Consider the following 23,917-nt stretch of genomic DNA (forward strand, 5'->3'; position numbering starts at 1 on the left):
TTAAAAATGGATGAAGGACTTGAACTGACAATTCTTCAAAAGAGATATACAGATGCTCAACATCTTAGTCATCGGAGAAATGCAGATACAAACTGAAACCACAATGAGATAGAATGGCTATGTTAAAAATAAAGCATTGGTAAAGATACAGACATTTTAGAACCCCTGACTGTTGCTGGTGGGAACGTAAAATGGTGCAGCTACTTGTGGAACACAGTTCGGCAGTTTCTCAAAATGTTAAGCACAGACCTACCACATGATACAGCAGTTCCACTCCTAGGTATATATTCGAGAACTGAAAACATATCTATACAAAAGCTTGTATGTGAATATTCATAGTATTATTCATAGAAGTTACAAAGTGGACACAACCTGGGGTGCCTGGGCGGCTCAGTCGGTTGAGCGTCCAACTCTTGATTTTGGCTCAGGTCATGATCTTGTGGTTCGTGAGATTGAGCCCAAGTTGGGCTCGGTGCTAACGGCATGGAGACTGCTTGAGATTCTTTCTCTCTGCCCCTCCCCCATTCTTGTGCTCTCTCTCTCTCTCTCAAAATAAATAAATAAAACTTTAAAAAAAAAGCGCAAACAACCCAAATGTCTATCAACTGATGAATGGATAAACAAAATGTGGTCTAACTGCACAATGGAATAGTATTCAGCCATAAAAAGGAAGCCTGATACATGCTACCACATAGAGTAACACTGAAAACATTAGGCTATGTGAAGAAAGCCAGTCACAAATGGCCACATGTTGTATGATTCCATTTATGTGAAATGTCCAGATCGGGCAAATACGAAGACAGAAAGTAGATTAGTGGCTGTCAGGGAAATAAGAAGTGACTGCTAATGAGTAGGAGGTTTCTTTTTTTGGCGTGATGAAGATATTCTGGAGTTAGTGGCGGTGGTTACACAGTCTTGGGAACATGCTAAGACCTACTGAATTATACATTTTTAAAATTTATTTTGTGATGTTTACTTATTTTTGAGAGAGAGACAGAGCACAAGTGGGAAAGGGGCAGAGAGAGAGAGAGAGGGAAACACAGAATCAGAAGCAAGCTCCAGGTTCTGAGCCGTCAGCACAGAGTCCAATGTGGGCTTGAACTCATGAACCGTGAGATCATGACCTGAGCCGAAGTTGGATGCTCAACTGACTGAGCCACCCAGGCGCCCCTGAATTATACATTTTAAAAGGGTGAATTCTGTGGTATGCGAATTATACCTTGATTTTTAAAAAGGGGACAGACATTGGAACTAGATCTTAAAGGGTGCGCTCGTTGGGCAGGCAATAATGGGAAGGGAATTCTAGGCAGAAAGAACAGAATGAGAAATGCATGGAAGCTGCCCCATCCCCAAAAAGTAATGCATCCAGGGGAGCAGGAGTGGCTGAGTGGCTGGGAGGCTGGAGTACAGGTATATGCACAGGGGTGGCAGAATGAACAAGGCAGCGAAGGGACAAATAATGGAAGCTCTACCTGCTACCCAGGGGTGCCTTCGACAAAAATGACGTGTCTTCCCAGCTGAATAACAGAATTAAATTGCTTGGCTCCACCCATTTTGTCAAGCCTTCTTTCACCAACGCAGAATCCTCTAACTCCACTCCACTTTGGCAAGCCCAACACTCGTTTTCTCACTATTTATAAAATCCATTTATTTACAGCATCAATTCTTCGAACTTTTCTCCCCACCAGGATAGACACCCCTTGAGGGCAGCCAATTTCCTGTTTCCGATCTTGACTACGGAAGCATGAGTGCAGAGTGCTCTGTGAAACTCCAAAGATGGGTAATGAGATTGGCAGTTTTGACAAAGTTCAGAGCTTTTCCTAACTTTATAAATCTTTACTCATATTGTCACCCTGTTTGGAACGCCCTCTTCATCGCAAATTCGTTCCAAATTTCACCATCTCTTGTGGTCTGTTTCAAATGCCACTTCCTTAGGAAGGCTTTCTTTGTTTCCCCACCTGATGTGAACAGAGAGATGAACTCTCTCCTCTTTTAAAGAGGGCACATTTTGTACTTCTCTCACATACTGATTTCCTCATACCTTTTTTGCTGTTACCTGGGCATTCCTCTCATCTCATACATCCCTTATCCCGCACATTGTGGAATCTAAGCACCTTGGGATAAGGTCCATGTCTTTCCCGGCCTTGTAACTCCCAGCGCCGTGCTAGATAGAGTCTGAATTGAACTGTCCAACTAGCACCAAAAAAGGTGGAATCAGAGACAGAAATAAGCATGATCACAAAATAGAAGTTTGAAAAAAAATCCTGGAAGAAACTACACAAAACAGGATGGCAGGCACAAATAACAAAGAGTGTATGTTGAATCAATTTGTGACCACTCGGCTTGTTTGTATCTGGTCATTTTCATCACATGGATCTCATTTCCCTAGAACTCCAGAAGGCTCAGACAAAGACCAATGGCTTCCCAGCTGCTGCGCTCCCTAGTCTGTGGTTTTCCTATGATATAAACAAAAGATTCTGGAGGTATGGTCTCTGTTAATATTTGCTGGTGTGGGTCTGGAGAGAAATGGGTGGTGGTCCGAGGCGGTGGGTGGGGGGAAGTTTGAGGGAAATCCACTAATGAACTGACAGTTCATATAAGCAACACCTGGAGTGTGAAACCCCCCCTACAACTGTTATTTTACTGAAAAAATCCCCTCTTCCTTTGTTAAATGTAAAAATTCTTCCCCCAGCTGCATTCCAATCTAAAGTGTGTGGCAGTTCAGGGGAGATGGCAGCTGGAACAGATCAGATGCAGGCTACGGTGCATGTTCACCAGCAACTAGGGGATAATCAGAGCCCAAAGATGAATCTTCAGAGCCATATTCCTTTAAGAAAATGGGTTAGCCTCAATTTGCCTGCTCATGTTCTGCTCATAAACACCGAGAATACTGGAAATATACACGCACATCTGACTGGTGGAAAGCATCAGCTTTTTGAATAGAAACTTTGTGACATCAGCTATTCAGGACTCCCCACTCAGCTTCCTAAAACCCTGCAGCTTAAGTTTTGGTTTTCGTCCTACTTTTGTTAAATATTTACAATCTACTACAAACCCAAATTCAGACCAAATGTGTGCTTACACAACCTTGTGACACGGCCACTCCTCCCGACAAGAGCACCAACATCTACGGGCGCCAGGCCAGTCATTCTCATGTTCCGTCCTGACAACCCTGGGAGGCACAGAGCCGCATTTCACATACTTGAGTTCATTTGGGCCCAGAGAGGTTAAGTCATTTGCTCAATGGCCCCAGAGAAAAAAATGAGAAGAGTTAGGTCCCTCTGACTCTGAGGCCAGTGTTTTTTCCACTGTACTCTACTAATGGCCAGAAGGCTCCAGAGAAGTTCTTTCTTCAGAGTTTAAGAATGCTACAAGAGTTTGATAACTCGAGAACAGGCATTGGCAAACATTTTCTGTAAAGGGCCAGACAGGAAGTATTTTAGGCTTTTTGAGCTGTATAGTCTCATTACTTATTTACTAATTCATTACTTGCTTCTGCCACTGTAACACAAAAGCACCCACAGATAATATATACGTGAATGGGCATGGCTGTGTTCCCATAAAACTTTATTTACAAAAACAGGCAATGGGTAAGATTTAGACTATAGGCTGTAGTTTGCTGACCCCTGCTCTAGAAATTCTAGAGTGGACGGCATCATGTTACTTGGGTTAAAAATCAACAAAGAACTGCCCGTTTACAACTTAACTAATCAACAAACAAGAGACTCTTCTAGATCCTATATGTCCAGGCACTTCAGGAATTTACATCCTTTTAGGAAGAAAAGACACAGACAAGTAAAAGGCAAATGGTAACATGAGGCAGCACGTGCTAAAGGAGGGAACTGAGGGCCCAGGGCTGACTGATGGGCCACGATGATATTAGAAAACCAATGTCCACAACCTGACCAAATAATCCTGTACGGATACCAGAGCTGAGAAAGAGCCAGAAGTTCCTGCCATAAGCGCTAACAAAACCACCCATTCTGCTGAGACCACATGAACGTTTTCAGCATGTATCAGATGCTAAACAAAGACATCTCCTTTGGACTTACCAAACACACCTGCTCCCTGTCTCGTTCTCAGAGAACAAGCAACTGACCTAAAGTACAAGATAAACTGATTTCCTAGAGGACTTCCATCCTCCTCCCTGCTGATACCTGAAGCAGTGAAGAACCTCAAGGAGCTACGGGCAAGGGCTGGCAGGAACCACCGGGGGTCCCTGTTGGAGGGCTAGAAGAGGCACTTCCCCAAACCTTACCTTGCTCATGGCAGTGAGGGCAGGGTCGCAGGCAGCATCGAGATCTTGAACCAACAACTGGATGCTGCTAGAGATGACACTGCAAGTCAAACACATCACTGTGGTCATGACTTTAAAAGACTAACTTTCTCAATTACCAACACGGCCCCTGCCAAATCTTTTAGGGACTTGTCTCAAAGTTAGATTCATCATTTCTTCAGAAGAACTCGAGCTTGATTTCAAAAGGGAACGGATGACAAGGAGGAGCCTTGCAGCCCTTCATTCTTGCTCCGTGTCCTGGCCTCTATTTGGGTGTGTGCCCACTGAGTCAGATCACAAAATTCCATGGCTAGTCCCCCTGATCACTCCATCCAGAATCCCTCTTCACTTCTTACTTCAAAAGCACCTATTTGCCCCAAATGTTTAAATCAGAACTTGAAAAAAAAAAAAAAAAGTTGAGAAAAGGAGAGGAAATAACTTAGGAGGAGAATCTTGACTTTTCCTCGGTAAGTGCTTGATGTGCAGGCTGAAGCTTGGCCTGCCCTGGTCTTATTTACTGACCACAACAAATGAATTGCAGGCCGTACTGGCAAAAGGACTACTTTGAGAAGGCTTTCCAGTTTGAACCTCTTGGACAGACACCCTCCACCCCACCCCTACCCCCACCTAAGTCAAGATGCTCACATTTCCTGTTGGAAGACACTGCAGATAGGGCTGCCCTTTGTGGATTTGGGGTAGGCGGGGGGCAGACAGGAGGCCCTGGACTTGACCTTCCTACAAGGATGGCCAAGGGAGGACTTCTCTTTTTGTTATTGTCAGTAGTGCAACAGTAAAGGCCCCGTATGCTAAAAATGACTGCTCGTGAGAAGGCAGCGTGGGAGGCACCAACTTCTAATGCTTTTTCTTAGTGGCTACTGGAGAATCATCCTGATTCAACAGGAGGCCCGGGGGACCTCTGAAGTTCTGTAGTGACCTAAGGCCGACAGCCTGAGACATTCTGCTTTGTGAGGGGTAAAGGGCAGGCCTTAAGCAAATATGTGCAAGGTACGTACGTGCTGAACGTATCCATTTCTCCGGTCAGATTGATTCGTTCAGTCAGACTCACATCAACTTTTTCTTTGAGTTTTTCTTCTAGCTATTAACAGTAAGAGAGAAAAACATGCTTAACGATTATCCAAAGGAGTGCTATAAATAAGAATACTTAACATGTACCGAGTTTGATGATTCAGTACAATTCCAGGCACTTTTCATGTACTGACTCATTTAATCCTCACAACCCGAGGAGGAAGATTCTATTATTATCTCCATTTTACAGAAGAGAAAGTGGAGGTGTGACCTCCCCAAGACAGTACGTGGTAGGGCCACGAGTCAAACTTCGTCTAGAACCTGTGCCCTTTAGCACTGGGCTGCACTCGTTTCTTATGACACACTGACAATTCACTTCATTAATTTTAAAAAGACCCCCGTTTTTAGGCTCCTCCCTGCTCCATGAACTGCAGGCTTGCTCACCAGCACTGGAAGCCTCTGGTGGTTAAGTGGCAGTAAACTCAGTGAAAGTATTCACTGAGAGCACTGCTATGGGCCACCCACTATGCGAAGGTGCTGGGGATACGCAGGTAAACAACAAAAAAAGCACAGGCTGCCCCCATCAGCCTACAGCCAAACACTGGCCATGCTCCCAACCGCCTCAAAGAAGAAGACAACTGACCGGGAATTGTAAACATCTCCAAGCATCCTGGGAACTGACTCATCTAGCACTCCCAAAGCTATTGAGTACACAAACTCTAATAATGAATGTTTTGTCTTAAACTTAAAAATGCTCTTAGGGGTGTGTACATTAGTGTAACTTTCCGGAATGCAATTTATTTAAAAAGCAGAGATTTAAATACACACACTCTTTAAAACCGCAATTTCACACCTAGAGATATATTTCAATGAATAACGAGAACGATATACAGACATACGCGAGTATTCTTTCCAGCGTTCGTTAATTCAACCAAAATTTACAGAAAACCTGCTTTGTGCCAGGCTCTGTAACAGAGTGAGTTATTCAGTGAACAAAACAGGTAAGATCCTCTTTTCTTTTCTTTCCTTTTTTTTTTTTTTTTTTTAATGTTTACTTATATTAGAGAGAGACAGAGTGCGAGCAGGGGAAGGACAGAGAGGGAGGGAGGCACAGAATCTGAAGCGGGCTCCAGGCTCTGAGCTGTCAGCATAGAGCCTGACACAGGGCTCAAACTCACGAACCGGGAAATCATGACCTGAGCCGCTGGACACGTAACTGACTGAGCCACCCAGGCACCCCAAGATCCTCTTTTCTTAAAGCATACACTCTGGTGGTCTTGCTTATGTTAGTGACAAGCTGGAAACAGTTCACATGTTTATAAGGGGCCAGTGGAGCAAATGACAGCGCAGGCTTACGATGCTTAAACTCTTCAGCGGCCTTTTTCTGTTACGCTGAAAATACAATCTAAACTTTCTAACCGTGATTTGGGTCCTCTCTGGCTCTCCGGCCCACTTCTGGCTTTCCCCCTTGCCTGCCTGGCCTCACTTACTCTGAAGGCTTAAGGTTCTGGAACGCACCCAGTCTCTCCCCCTCAGGGCCTTTACACTTCACACTTTCCGCTTCCTCTCCCTGAAACAGCCTTGCTCACCCCTCCTAACCAGGCTCCTTGCTTCGCCACCCCCACCTCCCAACCCTTCCTCACTCCTCCCCTGGCAGTCCCCCTCCCAACCCTTGGTGTCGGCTTCAATACCAGCTCCCCTCAGAGAGGCCTTCCTTGAGCAGCTACTTGAGTAAGCAACTCCCTAACCAGCACTCACCACAAGACTGAAGTTACATCGTGGCTTATTATTATCATCTTGGTTTCTCCGTTAGTTCTAAGTCCGCTGACGGTAAGAAACCATCTACTTTGTTCACTTCTGTTAATTAACACCAAATACTATGCTTGGTACATAGTAAAGGCTTCATAAAGATCTCTTTGGATGAGTGAAAGCAACACCCTATGCAGGCGTTAAGTGTAAAAGGGTTACAATTAATGAGCCAATAGTGAGACATTATTGGCATTGTTTTCCAAGTTTTATTTTTGAATTCTTCACTACTTAGATCTTTTTTTTTTTAAGTTTATCTATTTTGAGAGACTGGGGGGGGGGGGGGAGAGAGAGAGAGAGGGAGGGAATGCATGTGAGGGAGGGAGGGCCAGAGAGAGAGGGAGAGAGAGAATCCCAAGCAGGCTCTGCACGGTCAGCGCAGAGCCTGATGCAGGGCTTGTACTAACAAACTGTGAGATCGTGACCTGAACTAAACTCGAGTCAGACACTTAACCAGGCGCCCTGCACCACTTGGATTCCTGTCTCTAAGGTATCTCCTTCCATTTCTTCTTGCCTTCTTCCTGCCATTTTTTTCTAAGGAAACTGGATTGTCTGCTCTGTAGTTTTCCCACAGTTTGGATTTTGTTGATTGTAGCCACAGGGTATTAATTAACATGTTCCTTGTTCCTTGTATTTTCTTTGAATTGTAGTTTCGTGTAGAAGCTTGATCAGATTCAGGTTCTTTTTTTCCTTCTCTTCTTTTTTAGAAAACTACTTCATGATGGTGTTGTGTATTTCTATCAGCGGATACACGATGTTCGCTTGTCTCTGTTTTTGTGATGTCAGCAGCCATTGACAGTCAATGCCTAGATCCATTATTTCATTAGGAGGTATAAAAGAATGACATTCTAATTCATTTCTTCTTCACTTATTAGCTAGACTTCTGCTATAAAGAGATACCTCCCATTGTCAATGATTTCATGATCCTGAAGTCTAAGTTAAATAGGAAAGACAGGATAAGAACTTTCTCTGTACCAGTTTTCAATTCACGCCAGTGGTTCCTTAGTGTGTTCGAAGGTGGTAAGTAAACTTAAAACAAAACAAAACAAAACAAAACAAAACAAATCATTGTAACCACATAGATTTAAACACATCTGATGTTTTCAATGCACTGCCGTCAACTTCTCACTGATGCTTCTACAACCCACCTTTGACCAGCAGAGTGTATTCAGGTAGGCTCCTGTATTAGTTCCTTAGGGCTGCTTGAACAAATTACTACAAACCTGGTGGCTCAGAACAGACATTTATTCTCTCAGTTCCAGAGGCCGCAAGTCCAAAGTCAAGGTGTTGGCAGAGCAGGTTCCTTCTGGAGGTTCTGAGGGAGAAACTATCCCATGCCTCTCTTCTATCTTCTGGTTGCTGGAAATCCTTGGTGTTCCTTGGCTTATAGACGTATCTGCCCAATCTCTGCCTCTGTCTTCATGTGGCTTTCTTGCCTGTGTCTGTTAGATCTTCCTCTCCTTTCTAAGGATGCCATCTCCTTTCTAAGGATGCCAGTCATTGGATTTAGGGTTCCTAAATGCAAAATAATCTCTTCTTCAGATCCTTACTTGATTATAGCTTCAAAGACCCTATTTCCAAATAGGGTCACATTCACAGGTACTGGTAGTTAGGACTTGCACACATCTTTCTGTACAATAAGCCCATTATGGCTCCTGAATCCTTTTGAAAGGACTCTCACAGTCTCTGATCTTTTTCTTGCTTTTTGTACAACATGATGCTCCAGGCTCATCTTGTACATTTTGTGTCCCAGACCTGGAATTACTCATTTCTGCAGGAATCTCTGGTTTCTTTTAGGGGAAAATAGTATTTAGAGATCACAGTATAGGTGCTAAGAATGTACTGACTTTTATAATCAATAAAAATAATTTTTTTATAACAAAAAAATTTGGCTACATCTATCATGAGTCATCAAAATGGTCTTTGGCCCACTAGTACTTCTAGAACCTTTAAGAATCTGGGTGTCTGGATGGCTCAAGTTGGTTAAGCATCTGACTTTTGATTTTTGCTTTGGTCATGATCCCTGGTTTGAGGGATCGAGCCCTGTGTTGGGCTCTGCCCTGACAGTGTGGAGCCTGCTTGGGATTCGCTGTCTCAGCAATCTCTCTGCCCCTCCCCCGTTTGTGTGTTCTCTCTCTCTCAAAATAAATAAATACACATTAAAAAAAAAAAAGAATCTGTTCTAGAAAAATAATGCAAAACATATTAGATATTCTTTGTAGAATTTACTTACAGAAGCAAAACCTGAAACAGCACAGATAATTATGCAAGATCCTGTTAAATCATTTATGGTATTGTCCCTTAATGAAATATTACAGAACTATAACATTGTTAGTAATGAAGATATCATAGCAACAGGAGAAATGCTAATGCTGTGATGTCAATAAAAACAGCAAAGGGGTAAGAGTGAAGGAAATTAAGATTATAGCATACAAAATTGTGGTGGTAAAGCATCTGACTCTTGATTTTGGCTCAGGTCATGATCTTAGGGTCCGTGTCCCTCTGCGCTGACAGTGTGGAGCCTGCTTGAGATTCTTTATCTCCTTCTCTTTCTCTCTTCCCCTGCCCCTCCCCCCCACCACACACACATTCTCTCTCTCTCAAAATAAATGAACAAACTAACTAAATAAACTGCCTCTCAGAAAGAAAAAAAATGATTGTAGCATACAAAACTATGTTCATGAAAAAGGACTGAAAGAAAATACTCCAAATTGCTAATATGATTATTTGATGGTAATGAGATTAAGAGTTATTTTTTTTTAATATTTATTTATTGGGGCGCCTGGGTGGCTCAGCTGGTTGAGCTTCTGACTTCGGCTCAGGTCATGCTCTCACAGTTCGTGGGTTTGAGCCCTGCATCGGGCTCTGTGCTGACAGCTCAGAGCCTGGAGGCTGCTTTGGATTCTGTGTCCTCCTGTCTGTCCCTCCCTGCTCATGCCTTGTCTCTCTCAAGAGTGAATAAAGGCTAAAAAAATTTTTTTTAATTAATCTATTTTGAGAGACAGAAAGAGAGCTCGTGAGCAGAGGAGGGGCAGGGAGAGTGAGAAAGAGAGAATCCTAAGCAGACTCATGCTGTCAGCACAGAGCCCAACGTGGGGCTTGATCCCATGAACTGTGAAATCATGACCCAAGCCGAAATCAAGAGTCGGATGCTTTAACTGAATGAGCCACCCAGGCGCCCCAAGAATCATTAATTTTGTATTTTTCCCCCTTTGGTACCATGGTTATTTTACTTTTAAAATACTCTATTTTGGGGGCACCGGGGTGGCTCAGTCAGTTAAGCGTCTGACTTGATTTTGGCTCAGGTCATGATCTCACAGTTCGTGGATTCGAGCCTCATGTTGGGCTCTGCGCTCAAGGCACGCACACACTCTTTCTCTCTCTCAAAATAAATAAATAATCTTAAAAATTCTATTCACATGTGTGTATGCCTTCCTTTTCTGCACACATGCAAAACAGTTAAATGGTGTTTCTTCACCACACAACTCTGGGACCTCTCTGCCTTGGAGGTCTTCATCAATATTGCTGTCCTGCCCTAGGGATTCTTGGGGGCTAAAGGGATTGCCGTCTCTGGCTCTGAGGCCAAACCTTTACAGTGAAGTTTTGGGGGGAACGCTTCTTATTCTGGCCTCCTGTAGTCTTGCTCTGGCTCACAGGCACTCCAAGCTGTACCGTCTGAACCATAATTTATGACTACCTTCCTATGATCCAGACATGTGTAAATAATAAGCCCAAAAGGGGGGGAAGAGCAGAACCTTCTCCAATTATTTTCCTTCTCTTGGCCTTAGGTGAATTCCAGACCAAATGTGAAAAGGAACTTCTAATCCCACGTCTAAGGCTGAATGGAAAATTCTTCTGGGTCTTCCTTCTGCTAATGGGGAGCTCCAGCAGAGGCATCACCCTTTCCTGCTTCATAGTTCCTGAACGTCAGCGTCCAAACAATGGCTGTTTGTTTAGGCAGGCTGAGAATGCTGTGTGCATTTCAGGAGACACATGAAAGCCCAAAGGATTCTGCTTAGCCCAGTAACACTTCTGAGCATGGGATCACTGGCTGTGACTCATCACTACCAAAGGCCGGGTCCTAGCACTGTTAAGTTTGTTGCTACTTTTCTCCTACGGGAGACAGTGCTACTGACCTACTTTCCAGAAGGCATGCCCTCTGAGGAACTTAAACCACTCTGGGGGAGACCAGTCATACTTTCTTGCCCAGTCTCCTTTTAACAAGGCTCTTCTGTAAGATGGCTGCCTGGGCCGTCTTTCGGCTGGACTGCAAATTTTCCTCTGTGACCCACCTTTATGTGGCTGACCAAGGTTGTACACGGCTTGTTAGGGCCCACAGTTTCAGCCACTGAGTTAGGAGGCCCAAATGGGTCAGGAAAAGGAGGTGGTGGGCAGCTCACCTGCTGGGTGGTGGCCAGACAGTACTCTGCTGTGCTCAGGATGCTGCAGATGAGGCAGAGCTCCTCTAGAGTGAACTTGGCCACTTCTGAGCCTTCCTTTTCCTTGAGGAGGCTGCTGATGGTCAGCCCTCCACTGCTGCTTGTGGTTCTGAGGAAAAGGAACAGGAACCGGTCAGGCTGGGACTTATTTGCTTCCTGAACTGGTAGCTGCACATCTTAAGACAAAGAAAAGGGGGAAGGAAAGGCTGGACATGGTCCAAACAAACCTACGTACACTGAGTCCTTTTCCTACTGACCTTACCTTGACTATCATCTGTTTAAATTCTCTGACCATCAGAAGTAGGAAGAGACGATTCCAACAGCAAGCCAATAATCAGTCACATGAACGAAGATGACTCTCATACTCACAGAGAAGGCGGCTGAGTGACTTCTCTGCTTAGCTTAGAATCTCCTGATCTGGAAAGTTCGAGAGTTCTGTAGCACAAAAGCTGGTTCTCCAATTGCCCCTCTCAGTTAGGAAACTTCTGCACAGGAATGTGTACGCTGTGCTTGTGGAGGGGTACCAAAGTGAATGTTAAAGCATGGCTGCTGCCCAAAGCCCGACTGTCTCACACCTTCCTACTGATATAATCATGTGTCCACAAAATATAAAAATACAGTTATAAAACCTCCTGCTATTTCAACTGTGAGATTCTAAATTTTTTAAAAGACAGAACTCAATGACATTTACCGTAAAAATAAAACGTTAAAAAAGGTAACCCTAAAACTGCCAAGTCTTACTGGGAATCAAAGATTTGAAAATATCTTAATTTCCAGCACTTACAAGGGTTGTGAGGACACTGACCCTCTCTTGCACTATGGGTCCAGAGTACTGAGTTGTAAAAACTTCGGGAGGCATATTTCAGGAGCTTAAAAAAAAGGTTCACACTGTTTGACCCGGTGGTTCCACTGCTGTTCAAGGATGCTTTTCTGAGTGTTACTTAAAATAACTAAAGTAGTGAAACCAACCTAAATGATCAATTAGAAGTTCGGAAGTGAGGTGAGGTTCTTCTGTATGCTGGATTATCACGACATCGTGAAGTGTTTCGATGACGATGTGCTAGTGTTGGACGGTGTCTGGTGGCCTCCCAGATCCATTCATTGCTATTCTCTTCCCTCCTCTATGGCTCAGGAGACTGACCTCTACAGACCTATCACCCAGGCTTGAGAGGTAGAGGGGAGAGAGAAGGCTGAGTACTAACAAGGCCTCCTGCTCCCTCTGCTTCAGTGTGGTGCTGGCCCCCACCGTGGCCCTCTTCTGTGGCGCAGCCTTTTGTCCACAGCCCTGGCTCTCAAGGGAGTTTTTTTATTTTTTTATTTTTTATTAAAAAAAAAATTTTTTTTTAATGTTTATTTATTTCTGAGACAGAGAGAGACAGAACATGAGTGGGGGAGGGGCAGAAGAGAGGGAGACACAGAATCCGAAGCAGGCTCCAGGCTCTGAGCTGTCAGCACAGAGCCCGACGCGGGGCTCGAACCCACAGACTGCGAGATCATGACCCGAGCCGAAGCCGGACGCTCAACCGACTGAGCCACCCAGGCGCTCAAGGGAGTTTTAAAGTAGTTAACAATTACCCCCCTGGTATTTGGATGCTTCAGAATCCTCTGCTGGTGCCTTTCACCGTGCCCCCATTTCTGTGAATAGATGCTTTGGTAACAACACCCTAGCTGAGTACACTGTTTCCTGCTGGGACACGTGGGAAAATGCTCACAGGATGATGTTAGGTGAAAGCTGCAGGGTTTAAAACTACAGGCTGTATAGTCCCAGCACTGCGAATCGAGCAAGAGCACAAAATCACGCACGTTACATATGTAAGTAAACAACAGAAAAACATATACCAAAAATTTGAATTTGTCTTCTCTGGGTGGTGAGATGATAGCTGACTTTTATTTCTGTCTTTGTGCTTTTCTGTGTTTTCTAAACTATAATAAATTTATATTATTCTGACGATCAGAATAAAAGTTATTGAAAATTAAAAAAATGTTACCGTGGTCAAAGAAATTCTCGGTGAAATATATCTTTTACTTCCAATCTCTGGCTACAGCATAAGGATTTTATTTTCTTTCCTCCAAATAACATAAAACTCCCATATACAATACATTTTAGTGAAAACAACAGCAACTAATTCCAGAATTATTGAATTTGGCCATGGGGATGATTTATAAATACTAAGTTCCAAAGCATCACTTTAGATCGCATTATTATAATTGAAATTGCTATGGAACCAAAAATCTTTAAGCTCTAGTCAAACACCATTAATTTCCATTAGTAAGCAATATAACAATATTCTAATGTCCCAGAATAAATACAATGAAGTCACTATAATTAGGGGCTGTGCTACGCAACCCCCTTCCCCCAAATCCTACCAGATCTTTAAACACTAGACTCTGTCCAGTATAGCAAGACACAGATACCATAAGAGAGACTTTGGAATGCACTCAGCTCGAGGGAAAAGCAGATTACTGCCTCCCATGTGCTTATCACCCCAGGGTATGCAATCATTGAATGAAATTGCCCATGCTGTTTAAAAATTATTGCTACCAGCGCCCTACCTTTTTTTTTTTTTTTTGCTAACAACCTATTGTTGAAACCATGTCAACTAAAGATATACATAATGGAACTGACTCCCTTGAGTCCACTGTGGGAAGATCTGACCTATGCTGGTGGCCACGGTGGGCATTTCCTCTAACAGTCTTGATCAGCTGTGGAATCCCATTAGATAGGAAATAGTCTCAGGCCCTTGGGAACTCAGGCCTAAGGGTATTTTCCTCATTGAGGCTCTTAGCAGTTCAGTAAACTATTTCGGAGTAGATTTCCTCAGATTCCCATATTTAGGTATATTCAGAATCTTACTTCACCACTCGGACCAGGAAGAATAGCACTCACTTGGGCAGATTGCCAGAGAGGATTTTCCAGGCATATTCTCGGAGGTACTTCTGGAAAATGGTGGTCAGAGCGATCATCGGCTCCCCAGTACTGAGTTGAGAGCACTGCACCATGCACTTCTTGTAGTAGACAAAGAGGTCAGCACAGCTGGGGAGCACAGCACCCCCTTCATCAGTGTTGGGCTTAGGTGGCCCCTGGGCTTTGAAATCGGCCACGAACCGATCTATCAGCTCTCCAAGGTTTCTAGAAGGAAGAAAACCTGCCATGTTATTTCAAGAAAGATAAAGCAAATGTGCTTAACTGCCATGAGTAAATCATTCCTAATGCTTTTTACATTTAAAATTGGACCCATGGGCGCCTGGTGGCTCAGTCGGTTAAGTGTCTGACTTTGGCCCAGGTCATGGTCTCGCGGTTTGTGGATTTGAGCCCCACGTCAGGCTCTGTGCTGACAGTTGGGAGCCTGGAGCCTGCTTCGGATTCTGTGTCTCCCTCTCTGCCCCTCCCTAGCTCACGCTTGCACTCTCTCTCTCTGTCAAAAATAAACTTAAAAAAATAAATAAAATAAATAAAAGTGGACCCATTTTTATTGCACCAGCCCTCTTACAGTAATAGCAGCAAGAATAACTGGCATTTGTGTGCTGCTTTATACTTTTTTTTTTTAAATTAATGTTTATGATTTTTGAGAGAGACACAGAGAGCAAGCATGGGAGGGGCAGAGAGAGAGGGAGACACAGAATCTGAAGCAGGCTCCAGGCTCTGAGCTCTCCTCACAGAGCCTGATGTGGAGCTCGAATCCATAAACCATGAGATCATGACCTGAGCTGAAGTCGGACGCTCAACTGACTGAGCCACCCAGGAAGCCCCTGCTTTATACTTTTCAAGGCATTTCATGATCACATTTGACCCCAAGCCTCTGTGAGAGAGGTAAGGTATTACTGGACTCTCTAAGAGATGAAAAAAGTAAGGTCTATAAAGTTTGTCACATAATTTAGTGGCAGAGCTGAGCCTAGAATCTGCTACCATGTAAGTATCATTTCACCTTTCCCCAAATGAAAATAATGATAGAGACCATTGTCTGAACGCTTATGATGTATCAGGCACACACCATGTCGGCAGTTTATAAGTGTTATTTCATTGCATTTCACTTAATTTGCACAATAACCTTATGAAGTACGTATTATTAACTGTCCTCATTTTCAAAAAGCAAGGTGCAGAAAAGTTAAGGACCTTGTCCAAGGTCATACAGCAAGAGGGGTGGGGGGAGCCAGGATTCAAAACTAAACAGCCTGGCTCAAACCTCATGTTTTTAACCCCTCTACCTTACTGCCTCTGAAAACACAAAAAGGTTATGATGTCAGGAAACATTTGGTATCACTAACCTACCCACGAGGTAGATGCCAAAACAAAGAGAAACCGTAAAGAAATATTCTAAGGCTTTCTTGATGTTTTTAATGCAGTTTCTCCTTAAAACTTACAGAATCAAAGGTGTAAAAGCTCTTGGGAGAGGGGAGGGGAGGGCAGCCCCCGGCTTGTAGCAGGTCACGATGGTGAGCATGGCTGCAGCTGTCCCCCCACTCCCCATTCAAACATCACTGAGTTTGCTCCATCGTGTTGAGTCATCGTAACTACGATCCAGTGGGGCTCTACTCACTGCTTCCTGCACAGTCGTGCTGTATGAAAAATGGGAGGGGTCCCTCCACCCCTTGACATTTTACATCTTTCTAGGTTGCTGTCCAAGGCTACAAGAATCCAGCTGTGCTTTTCATTTTTTTTTTTTTTTAACATTTGAGAGAGACAGAGACAGAATGTGAGTGGGTTGGGGCAGAGAGAGAGGGAGGCACACAATCTGAAGCAGGCTCCAGGCTCTGAGCTGTCAGCACAGAGCCCGACACAGGGCTTGAACCCACAAACCATGAGATCATGACCTGAGCTGAAGTTGGGACGCTTAACCGACTGAGCCACCCAGGCTGTGCTTTCAAAATGTATTTACATAACAGGAAGAAAAAGATAAGAACCACACACAGCAGAGGAGAAAACTGACATTTTACTCAGGAGTTTTTGTTATTGAAAGTTTATTACATCCAGATGTAGCCACTCTGCCCTCAAAGAACTTCAGGCCTAGGCTGGGTCTTTGTGAGGATGGTTAGCAAGCAGGGGAGGACCTTGTTAGTTAACCTCGAAAGCTGCGGTGCCACCACCCCCATTCCTCACCACCTCTTCCTGCCCCACCTTTTCCATTGAATCTCTCACTTCTCTTCCTCAGTGACCCTCCACTCTAGCCAGACTCCCCTTTACTTCCCCCTGTTCCATCTCTATCCCTGACTCTGAACCTTTGCCTGGATGCCTCCCCTGGCCAAGATGCTCTCCTGCCACCTCTCTCAGGCTCAGCTCAGGGCTCACCCAGACAACCCCTACTCACACCATTCCTCTCTCTCAGTTTCAACTTCTGTCATCTGCAACACACTGACACTGTATTATCATTTTTTTTTTTTTAACACTTTACCATACAGTGTAAGGATGTCAAATGTTCAAGAAACATGACGACCTTCTCCCATCCTGGGCCCACAGCCGGCAATGCTCTCAAGAATGGCTCTTTTTCATTGGTCTTTGGTGTAATTTCAGAATCTGTCTTGAGAGAGCATTCTGGCCAGTCACTTCTAATAAGCTGAAGTTGGTACAAAAGGTGAAAGGTGCTTGCTACAGAGGAGAATCGTCTGCAATTCATATGTTATCATATCCTCCTTGAGAGGACGGATAATGTTTCCGGGATCTCTGCTCTCCCCAGGCCCACCCGTCACGTTTACGTGTGAGGTTAATCTTTCAGTTATGTTGGTGCCCAATATGTATGCAGCTGATCAGCCCCCATGCTTTGTTCCTGAAGGATGGGAATGGAAGGGTAGGAGAGTGGAGACGGGGCAGGGGCTGGTGCAGTAGAGGGGAGCATGTAATAGGAAAGCAAAGGGTTCCACTTGAGTCTTCTTAGGAGAGATTCTAACCTCCAAATCTCTACTGCTGACCAAAAGAGGGGCCAGAGCTCCAAAGTGCTTTTTACTTTAACCACTTATCTAATTCTGCTAGCAGCTGAAGTCAGAATACCTACTCAAATGCCTCATATTTCTGAGCCAACTCGATCAATAAGATTATAAACTAATTAAACTCATAGAGCATAAAGAAAATTTCCACTTAAAAAAAAAAAAAACCCTCTAAAAGACCACCCATACTTTGCAGGCCATCTCCCAAGTCACTTCTGACACTGCTCTCTGTGTAGGTGAGACATAATCCGTTAGAATAAGCTTCCCTCCCTTCAACCTCCACTCTCTGCGCCTGCGTGCTTCTAAGCCACATGAGACACTGGAAAACGAGTAACTGACATGTCACAGCATAGATGGTTCAGTCCATCGATTTCCAGCTGAGCATTTAGTACGTGCAAGGCTCTGGGCTGTGTTTGCCATGCATATGAGACATAAGTGAGTTCAACTAAAGAAAAAAAAGCAAAGGTTGTCGTTTCTTCCAGGTGCCAAACACTAGCCTGAGTTTTGGTGAGACCTTCTGGCAGGACTACTAGAGAAAGGAATGTTGTAGCATACCGACCTGCTGATTGGAATCACAAGAAGGCGTCTTTTACACCATAAAGCAAGTACAATCAAGCAAGAGTTTATGAAGGGTCAAGCTCTGATTAAGGTGTTGCTGGGTGTGGGGGTTAAGACACGCATCTGCCTATTAGAAGCTTTGATCTTATTTGGGGGGATAGGACCCTCATGCTCATGATATTTAGATTTCAAGACAGCAACTACATGCTAATCTTGTAGTACAGACAAGAGGAACAATTTGTTTCAGACAAAGGAAACTAGAGGCAGCTAGAGAGAAAATTTTGCAGCAGACTCAGGTGAGAATAAAGGCACGGAGTCGGAAGTGAGCACAGATTATGATGTGTGGAAGGGAGGATGTAAGGAGGAGGGGACGTGCCTAAGGCGGAAGTCACAAATTGGAAAAGCCCGACCTACGGTTTGATTTACAAGCTCCTCTGCATTCCCACAGCAAAGCGCTGCCAGCTTCATGTCTTCACAGCGGGTACCACCGACTCCCAAGAGGCCATAAGCCTGTAAAGTAGGCATTGTGCTGGGTGCATCAGAAATTCAATCTCCTGTAATCCTCCCAACAGCCCTGAAGAGAAGGCGTTATTATCTCCACTTCATAAATGACAAAATTGAGGCTGAGAAAAAGACTGTAACTTGCCCTGGGTCACGGAATTTGTCGGAGCCAGACTCTGAACCTGGGGATGCCTGACTCCCAAGCCCAGCTCTATCTACTCTACTGTGCTCTGACTTTGCAACACTAAAGCGCTACACAGAGAGATGGAATTGTGCTTGCTGCTGACTCACTTGCTCTCCGGCTTAAAGGAACATGTCACAGATGTGGATGGTATCTTTTACCCCCTCCCCTGTAGCTTGAGCTTTCTGAGCAAGATGTACGAGATTGTCAGGGGCCCACACGAACTACTGCTGGGGGTTCTGCTGATCAATGAAATGACCCAGGAAGAAAAGACCAATGCAGAGCAGTATTAGTAAAGGACGAGCAGGGCAGTTCTTCCGGTGGATCTGCAGTCGGCATCCCTAGCAACAATATTCCAACTGGAAGGCAGAGTGGTGACGGCACGGGGAGAGGCAGTCAGTCAAAGCTGGCAAGGAGGTGAGCATGGGCAAAGCGGCTTCAGGTCCCCAGGAAGTTACAGGACTTGTTAAACCGAGGGTACCCAAACTGATCTGCAACCCCTCCCTCTCCTGCCCTTAGGATGGGGCCAAGGATTTGGCTCTGGTGTGGCCAGTGGGGTTGGGAAGCCCAGGTATGGCTTGAGCACAACTGGGAGATGGATTACACACAGGTAAATGGAGCAAATCAGTAAATACACGGAAGATCTTGGGGGGGGGGGGGGGGGGGGGGGCGCACCAAGTTTCTCACTGCTGCAGAAAGTAGTTACAGACGAGGAAAGGGGGAGGCTAAGATAAATCCTGTGGTGTTAGAGCAGAATTAGAGTTACCAGCATAGATTCACAGGTTCTAATATAGGCTGGTATAAAAACAGATACCGATGCATGTGTTTAAACATGTATGTGTATACATACATCTATTTCTCAGCTGTCTCAGCTGCGAGGACCTAGAAGCATGACATCCGAGGAGTAATGAACATACTTGATGCCCGGAACTTAGTTTCTAAATATCATTCCCCACCAAAGAGACAAGGGATCCTGGAAAAACAGATGACTCCAGGGCTGGGGTAGGAAAGTACAAGATGGGCCTGGTATATTTTGTTGTGCCAGAAAGGAAGTGCCCCAGAAATGACAGGAATATGCAAAAAGCACGAAAAACCAGCTCGGAGGGGGGGGTTCCAATGGCCAAATCAGGGACAATTTGAGCATTAAAATAACGATGGATCCTGCAAGAGAAAAAGGACATCAGTGGAAAAACTGGTGAAGCCCAAATAAAGTCTGAGTTTAGGAAAGAGTACTGTACCAGTGTTAACTTACTGGTTTGGAGAACTGTTCTATGGTTACGTAAGATGTTAACATTAGGAGAACTTGGGGAGAAGGGAATACGGGAAATCTACACTACTTTTGAAATTTTTATGTAGGTTTAAATTTATTCCAACATAAGCTTTAAAAAAAGGTAATAACGGCTATAACCCATTGAATAAAATAGGAATCGACGAGTAGGTGCTGATACAATAAATGGGGAAGTGAGAAAGCTTTTTCTTAAAATATAATGCCAACTCATAAATGTAGAAGAAATGGTAGTATTAGAAAAATCACCATTTGGCAACGATCTTAGTAATAAATGATTCAGACAAGTATCAGGGGGAGGTGAAAGATGAGAAAAAGACTATTTATATGGTTTCAACGTTTCTCCTGACACTTATTAATTATTAATGACTTATTAATAAATAGAGAAACCTGGCGGACTCCATCTAAAGTGATAAAAGTGAACACCACAAGCTGTGGGGCAAACTGACAGTGTGCCTCCCGACATGAATTACCGAGAAGAGCCCGGCACTACTTCTGCATAAATCATAAATCATGAGGAAACAGCCAAACGCAGACTGAGGGACATTCCACAAACTGGCCTGTGCTTCTTCAAAAATTTCAAGGTCATGAAAGATAAAGAAAGAATGAGTTATTTTTCTGGATGGAAGGGACCAAAGAGACGTGACAAATAAATGCATCCTGTGATCCTGGCACGGACTCTGGGTCCAGAAAAGACCTGATCGGGACAACTGGTAAAGAGGAATGGGGTCCGTGAGTTAAATGGTAATGGCGGATCAAGTTAACTTCCTGATGCTCGCAGGTATATGGTGGTTAGGTGGATGGTGCCCTTATTTACAGGAAACGCACACTGAGGTATGAAGGGGGAATGGGGCCCTCTCACCTATGATCTGGAGGAAGTGTTGACGTGGGGAAATCTCCAAGAGAAAATCACGACATCCCCAAGAGTAAAAGTTCTATTATTAACTTCTTTCTTGCACATAAACAAAACTTGAGAAAGCCACCTAATGCACAGAAGGACAGCTTCGCCCAGCCTGCTGAGGAGATGGCTCTGGGAATATCCTGCTTCCTGCCCCCTCACCAGGTGCCGGCTCTGCAGTCCTCCCACCGCTGTTTGGCTTTTGGTGGGGGCAGGTGCCACCAGAACTTTCCTCGGGCAGGTGGGAGGCTGGGGAGAGGAGACGGCAGACCCCATGCCAGGCCCAGTGAAAAGCTGGGAACACTGATCGGGCCACACAACCGCTTAAGAGTCCGGAACAAGACCACTGGCGGGGGACAGCAGGCACGGTTCCTGCCCACTTGTGCCAAATGCCAACACGTCACCTCGATTCACCCTCGCCACTAATCTTGTGAGGGGAACAGTACTAACTTCACTGTAGAGAGGACAAAACAAACTCAGACAGGTCAAGTACCACGCTTGAGGTCCCAGGCTAGTGAGTGCGGAGCTCTGACTCAAATCCAGGTCTGTCTGGCATCCAGGCCCACGCTCTTTCCACAATACCGTGCTGGGTCTTTGTCATCTGGGAGCTTGTGAATGGTCTAAGATTTTCCTCCCTTGCAGATTTCTGAGTCAGAGCTACAAGAATGTAACATGTACAAAATCAGTCCCCACCTGAGTCTCTTCCCCAGCCTTAAGACTCTCTGACAAAAGGGAGAAAGGGCTTTGCAGAACCCCTTGAAATTGTACTCAAAATAGTGGGGGGGGGTTATGTGATTTTTTTGTTTTTTGGGTTTTTTTTTGGCAAGAGAGTCTACAGTCTCATCGGACTCTCAAGGGGATCTATGACTCAAAAAAGGTTAATCACCACACAGCTTTAGGCATTATTTTGCCCGACTCTCTGCTTTAAAAGCTGAGGAAATGGATTTCTTGAACTCTATTTTCTACTTCAAGCCTTTGTTGCTTATTCTGGAGTGACAAGAGCACAACCTACGCAGTTCTCCTACGAGCAGCTCCCACTGCTTCCCCAGCACTGTGGAAACATCCCAGTGAGGCCAGACGGCAGGATGAGTGGCGAGCACTTCATTTTTCACAGAGAAATGGAGAGTCCCTATGGAAGGGAGGTCTGGCTCTCTGCCTGAAATAGCACGGACAATGAGTACGCTTTATATGAATCAAGGCCATGTGAAAAGAGTAGATACCACAATTGTAATAATTCAGAAAAATGACTCTCCAGACCAGGTGGATTTGGGGAACGTATGTGGTTATCTCCGATATGCACTTTAAACCTGGGACCCGATGGCTTTGAAACCTTCTGAAAAATAAAGAGTTTGGGTTGATGAGAGAAGACGGGCTTTGTCCAAGAACAGTCATCCAAGTGGTCTGCTCTAAGACCTGTTAATCTAATAGGCAAATAACTGATCATTCCCCTGCCCCTCGAGGTGTCTTATTAACATCCTGAGAAAAAACTTTTAAACACAGAAAATGGCGTTTCGAAGAAGCAAATGGCAATAGTTAATAACTGCCTTTCTGTGTGCCTTCGGACATGAGCCCAATGGATAGAGAGGAGGAGGCAGACTGGCTCTACAAGGTGAAATGTGAAAGCAACTCTTTTTTTGGGGGGGGGCGCGGGAGGGGCGGGAGGTTGTTTTTGTTAGCACAGAAGCTCTTCTACAAAGTTTATTTTCTAAGGCTTTAACATGAAACATTTTGTAATCTGGGAGGGGAAGAGTAGACACAATCTATAAAATCAAATAGGCAAATAATAATAATGTCCCGTGTAGTGACTCCACTTGAAATAGTCTCTTAATCTTACGGTTTACCTCCAAAACATATTCGGAAACAAGAATTTGCTAACCCACACAACAGGGGGGATTAAAAACAAAAACCAAAAAACTAAATCTCAGCACCTAAATGCTTTCCCAGAGAACTCCTCTTGAGAACTTTCTCACAGACGCTATTGCACTCCCTGCAATGAGCCACCGTCTGGTCCTCACAAGTGTGTTCTTTAGGCTACAAGGCCTCCTCTCAGAGCCAGGGCCAGCCTGTCTCCAGAAACCTGACCTTTCCAAACTCTTCCTTCCTGCGTGGAAGGGCCTTCAACAGTTCTTCTGGCTGGGGACAGAGATTCAGGGATGAGGAGGGCTCTTCCTCCTTTGCGTGAATTACGGACACTGGAGGTTGAACATACTTCCCTGGGGGTGAGGAAACTTGGCTGTGGTGGGCTGCTTTGTGGACATTTCTGAGAACCCCTGAGTTTGTAAAAAGTATATATATGAAATGGTTGATAATCCATGAAAGGAAGTTAAGAATCCATCCATACTGAATCCATACTGAAGCGCCTCCTTACAGAATAGCTCCAATTAATTAATTCGGGAGAAATGATGGAAACAGAAAATGAACATTTGGCAAATGCTACAGTAAATTATTGCTTCAGGCAGGAATCATCAGGGCATGTCAAAACGAGTGGGCAAAGTGTGAGGAGAAACAGGATATTTACATAGTCCCGAAGTGTCCCACCGTGAGATACTAATCACAAAGAGAAAAATAGTAGCTGCACAGTAGAGAAAGCTAGTGAGCACCACCAGAGGCAAGTGATCAGAGTTGACATCACCATTGAGGGGACAGGTCCACATGGTGTGTCTCCCGCTATGACGTACCGAGAGGGACACAGCATCGCCTCTATGGTATACTTGCCTGCGATGCAATAATCCGGATTTAATCAAGAGCAAACATCAGACAAATACAGAAAGTAATCTGCCAGTACTCTGTAAAGCGTCAAGGTCATGAGAGACTAACGAGAGACTGAGGGAGTATATTCAAGGTTAAAGGAGACTAAAGAGACCTGACAACTAAATGCATGATGGGATCTCAGGCCAGAAAATGGACATTCATGCCACAGTGTTTCCGTCCTGATTTTGATAACCGCGGTAATGTAAAATGGTAGCATTCTCTGGGGGAAGGGCGTATGAGAATTTTGTATAGCTTTTCTGTAAGTCTAAATTATTTT

The 23,917-nt window shown here is 44.5% G+C and overlaps 1 protein-coding gene across 5 annotated transcripts in view; it reads right to left on the reverse strand.

Annotated features, from left to right (window-relative positions):
• The window catches only part of VPS53 (VPS53 subunit of GARP complex), a 135,946-nt gene that overhangs the window by 31,159 nt on the left and 80,870 nt on the right, over positions 1–23,917 (reverse strand). For all 5 annotated transcript variants that reach the window (XR_006196442.1, XR_006196441.1, XM_042915541.1 and 2 more), the window contains 4 exons: positions 14,435–14,677; positions 11,509–11,656; positions 5,290–5,372; positions 4,259–4,337 (listed from right to left, as the gene is read on the reverse strand). Coding sequence is in view for 3 of the 5 variants with exons in the window: in XM_042915541.1 (XP_042771475.1) it covers positions 4,259–4,337; positions 5,290–5,372; positions 11,509–11,656; positions 14,435–14,677 (553 nt within the window). In the remaining 2 variants the exon portion in view is untranslated. The remainder of the gene's footprint in view (positions 1–4,258; positions 4,338–5,289; positions 5,373–11,508; positions 11,657–14,434; positions 14,678–23,917) is intronic.

The sequence above is a fragment of the Panthera leo genome, chromosome E1 (genome assembly GCF_018350215.1).
Source record: "Panthera leo isolate Ple1 chromosome E1, P.leo_Ple1_pat1.1, whole genome shotgun sequence".
NCBI classification, from domain to species: Eukaryota; Metazoa; Chordata; class Mammalia; order Carnivora; family Felidae; genus Panthera; species Panthera leo.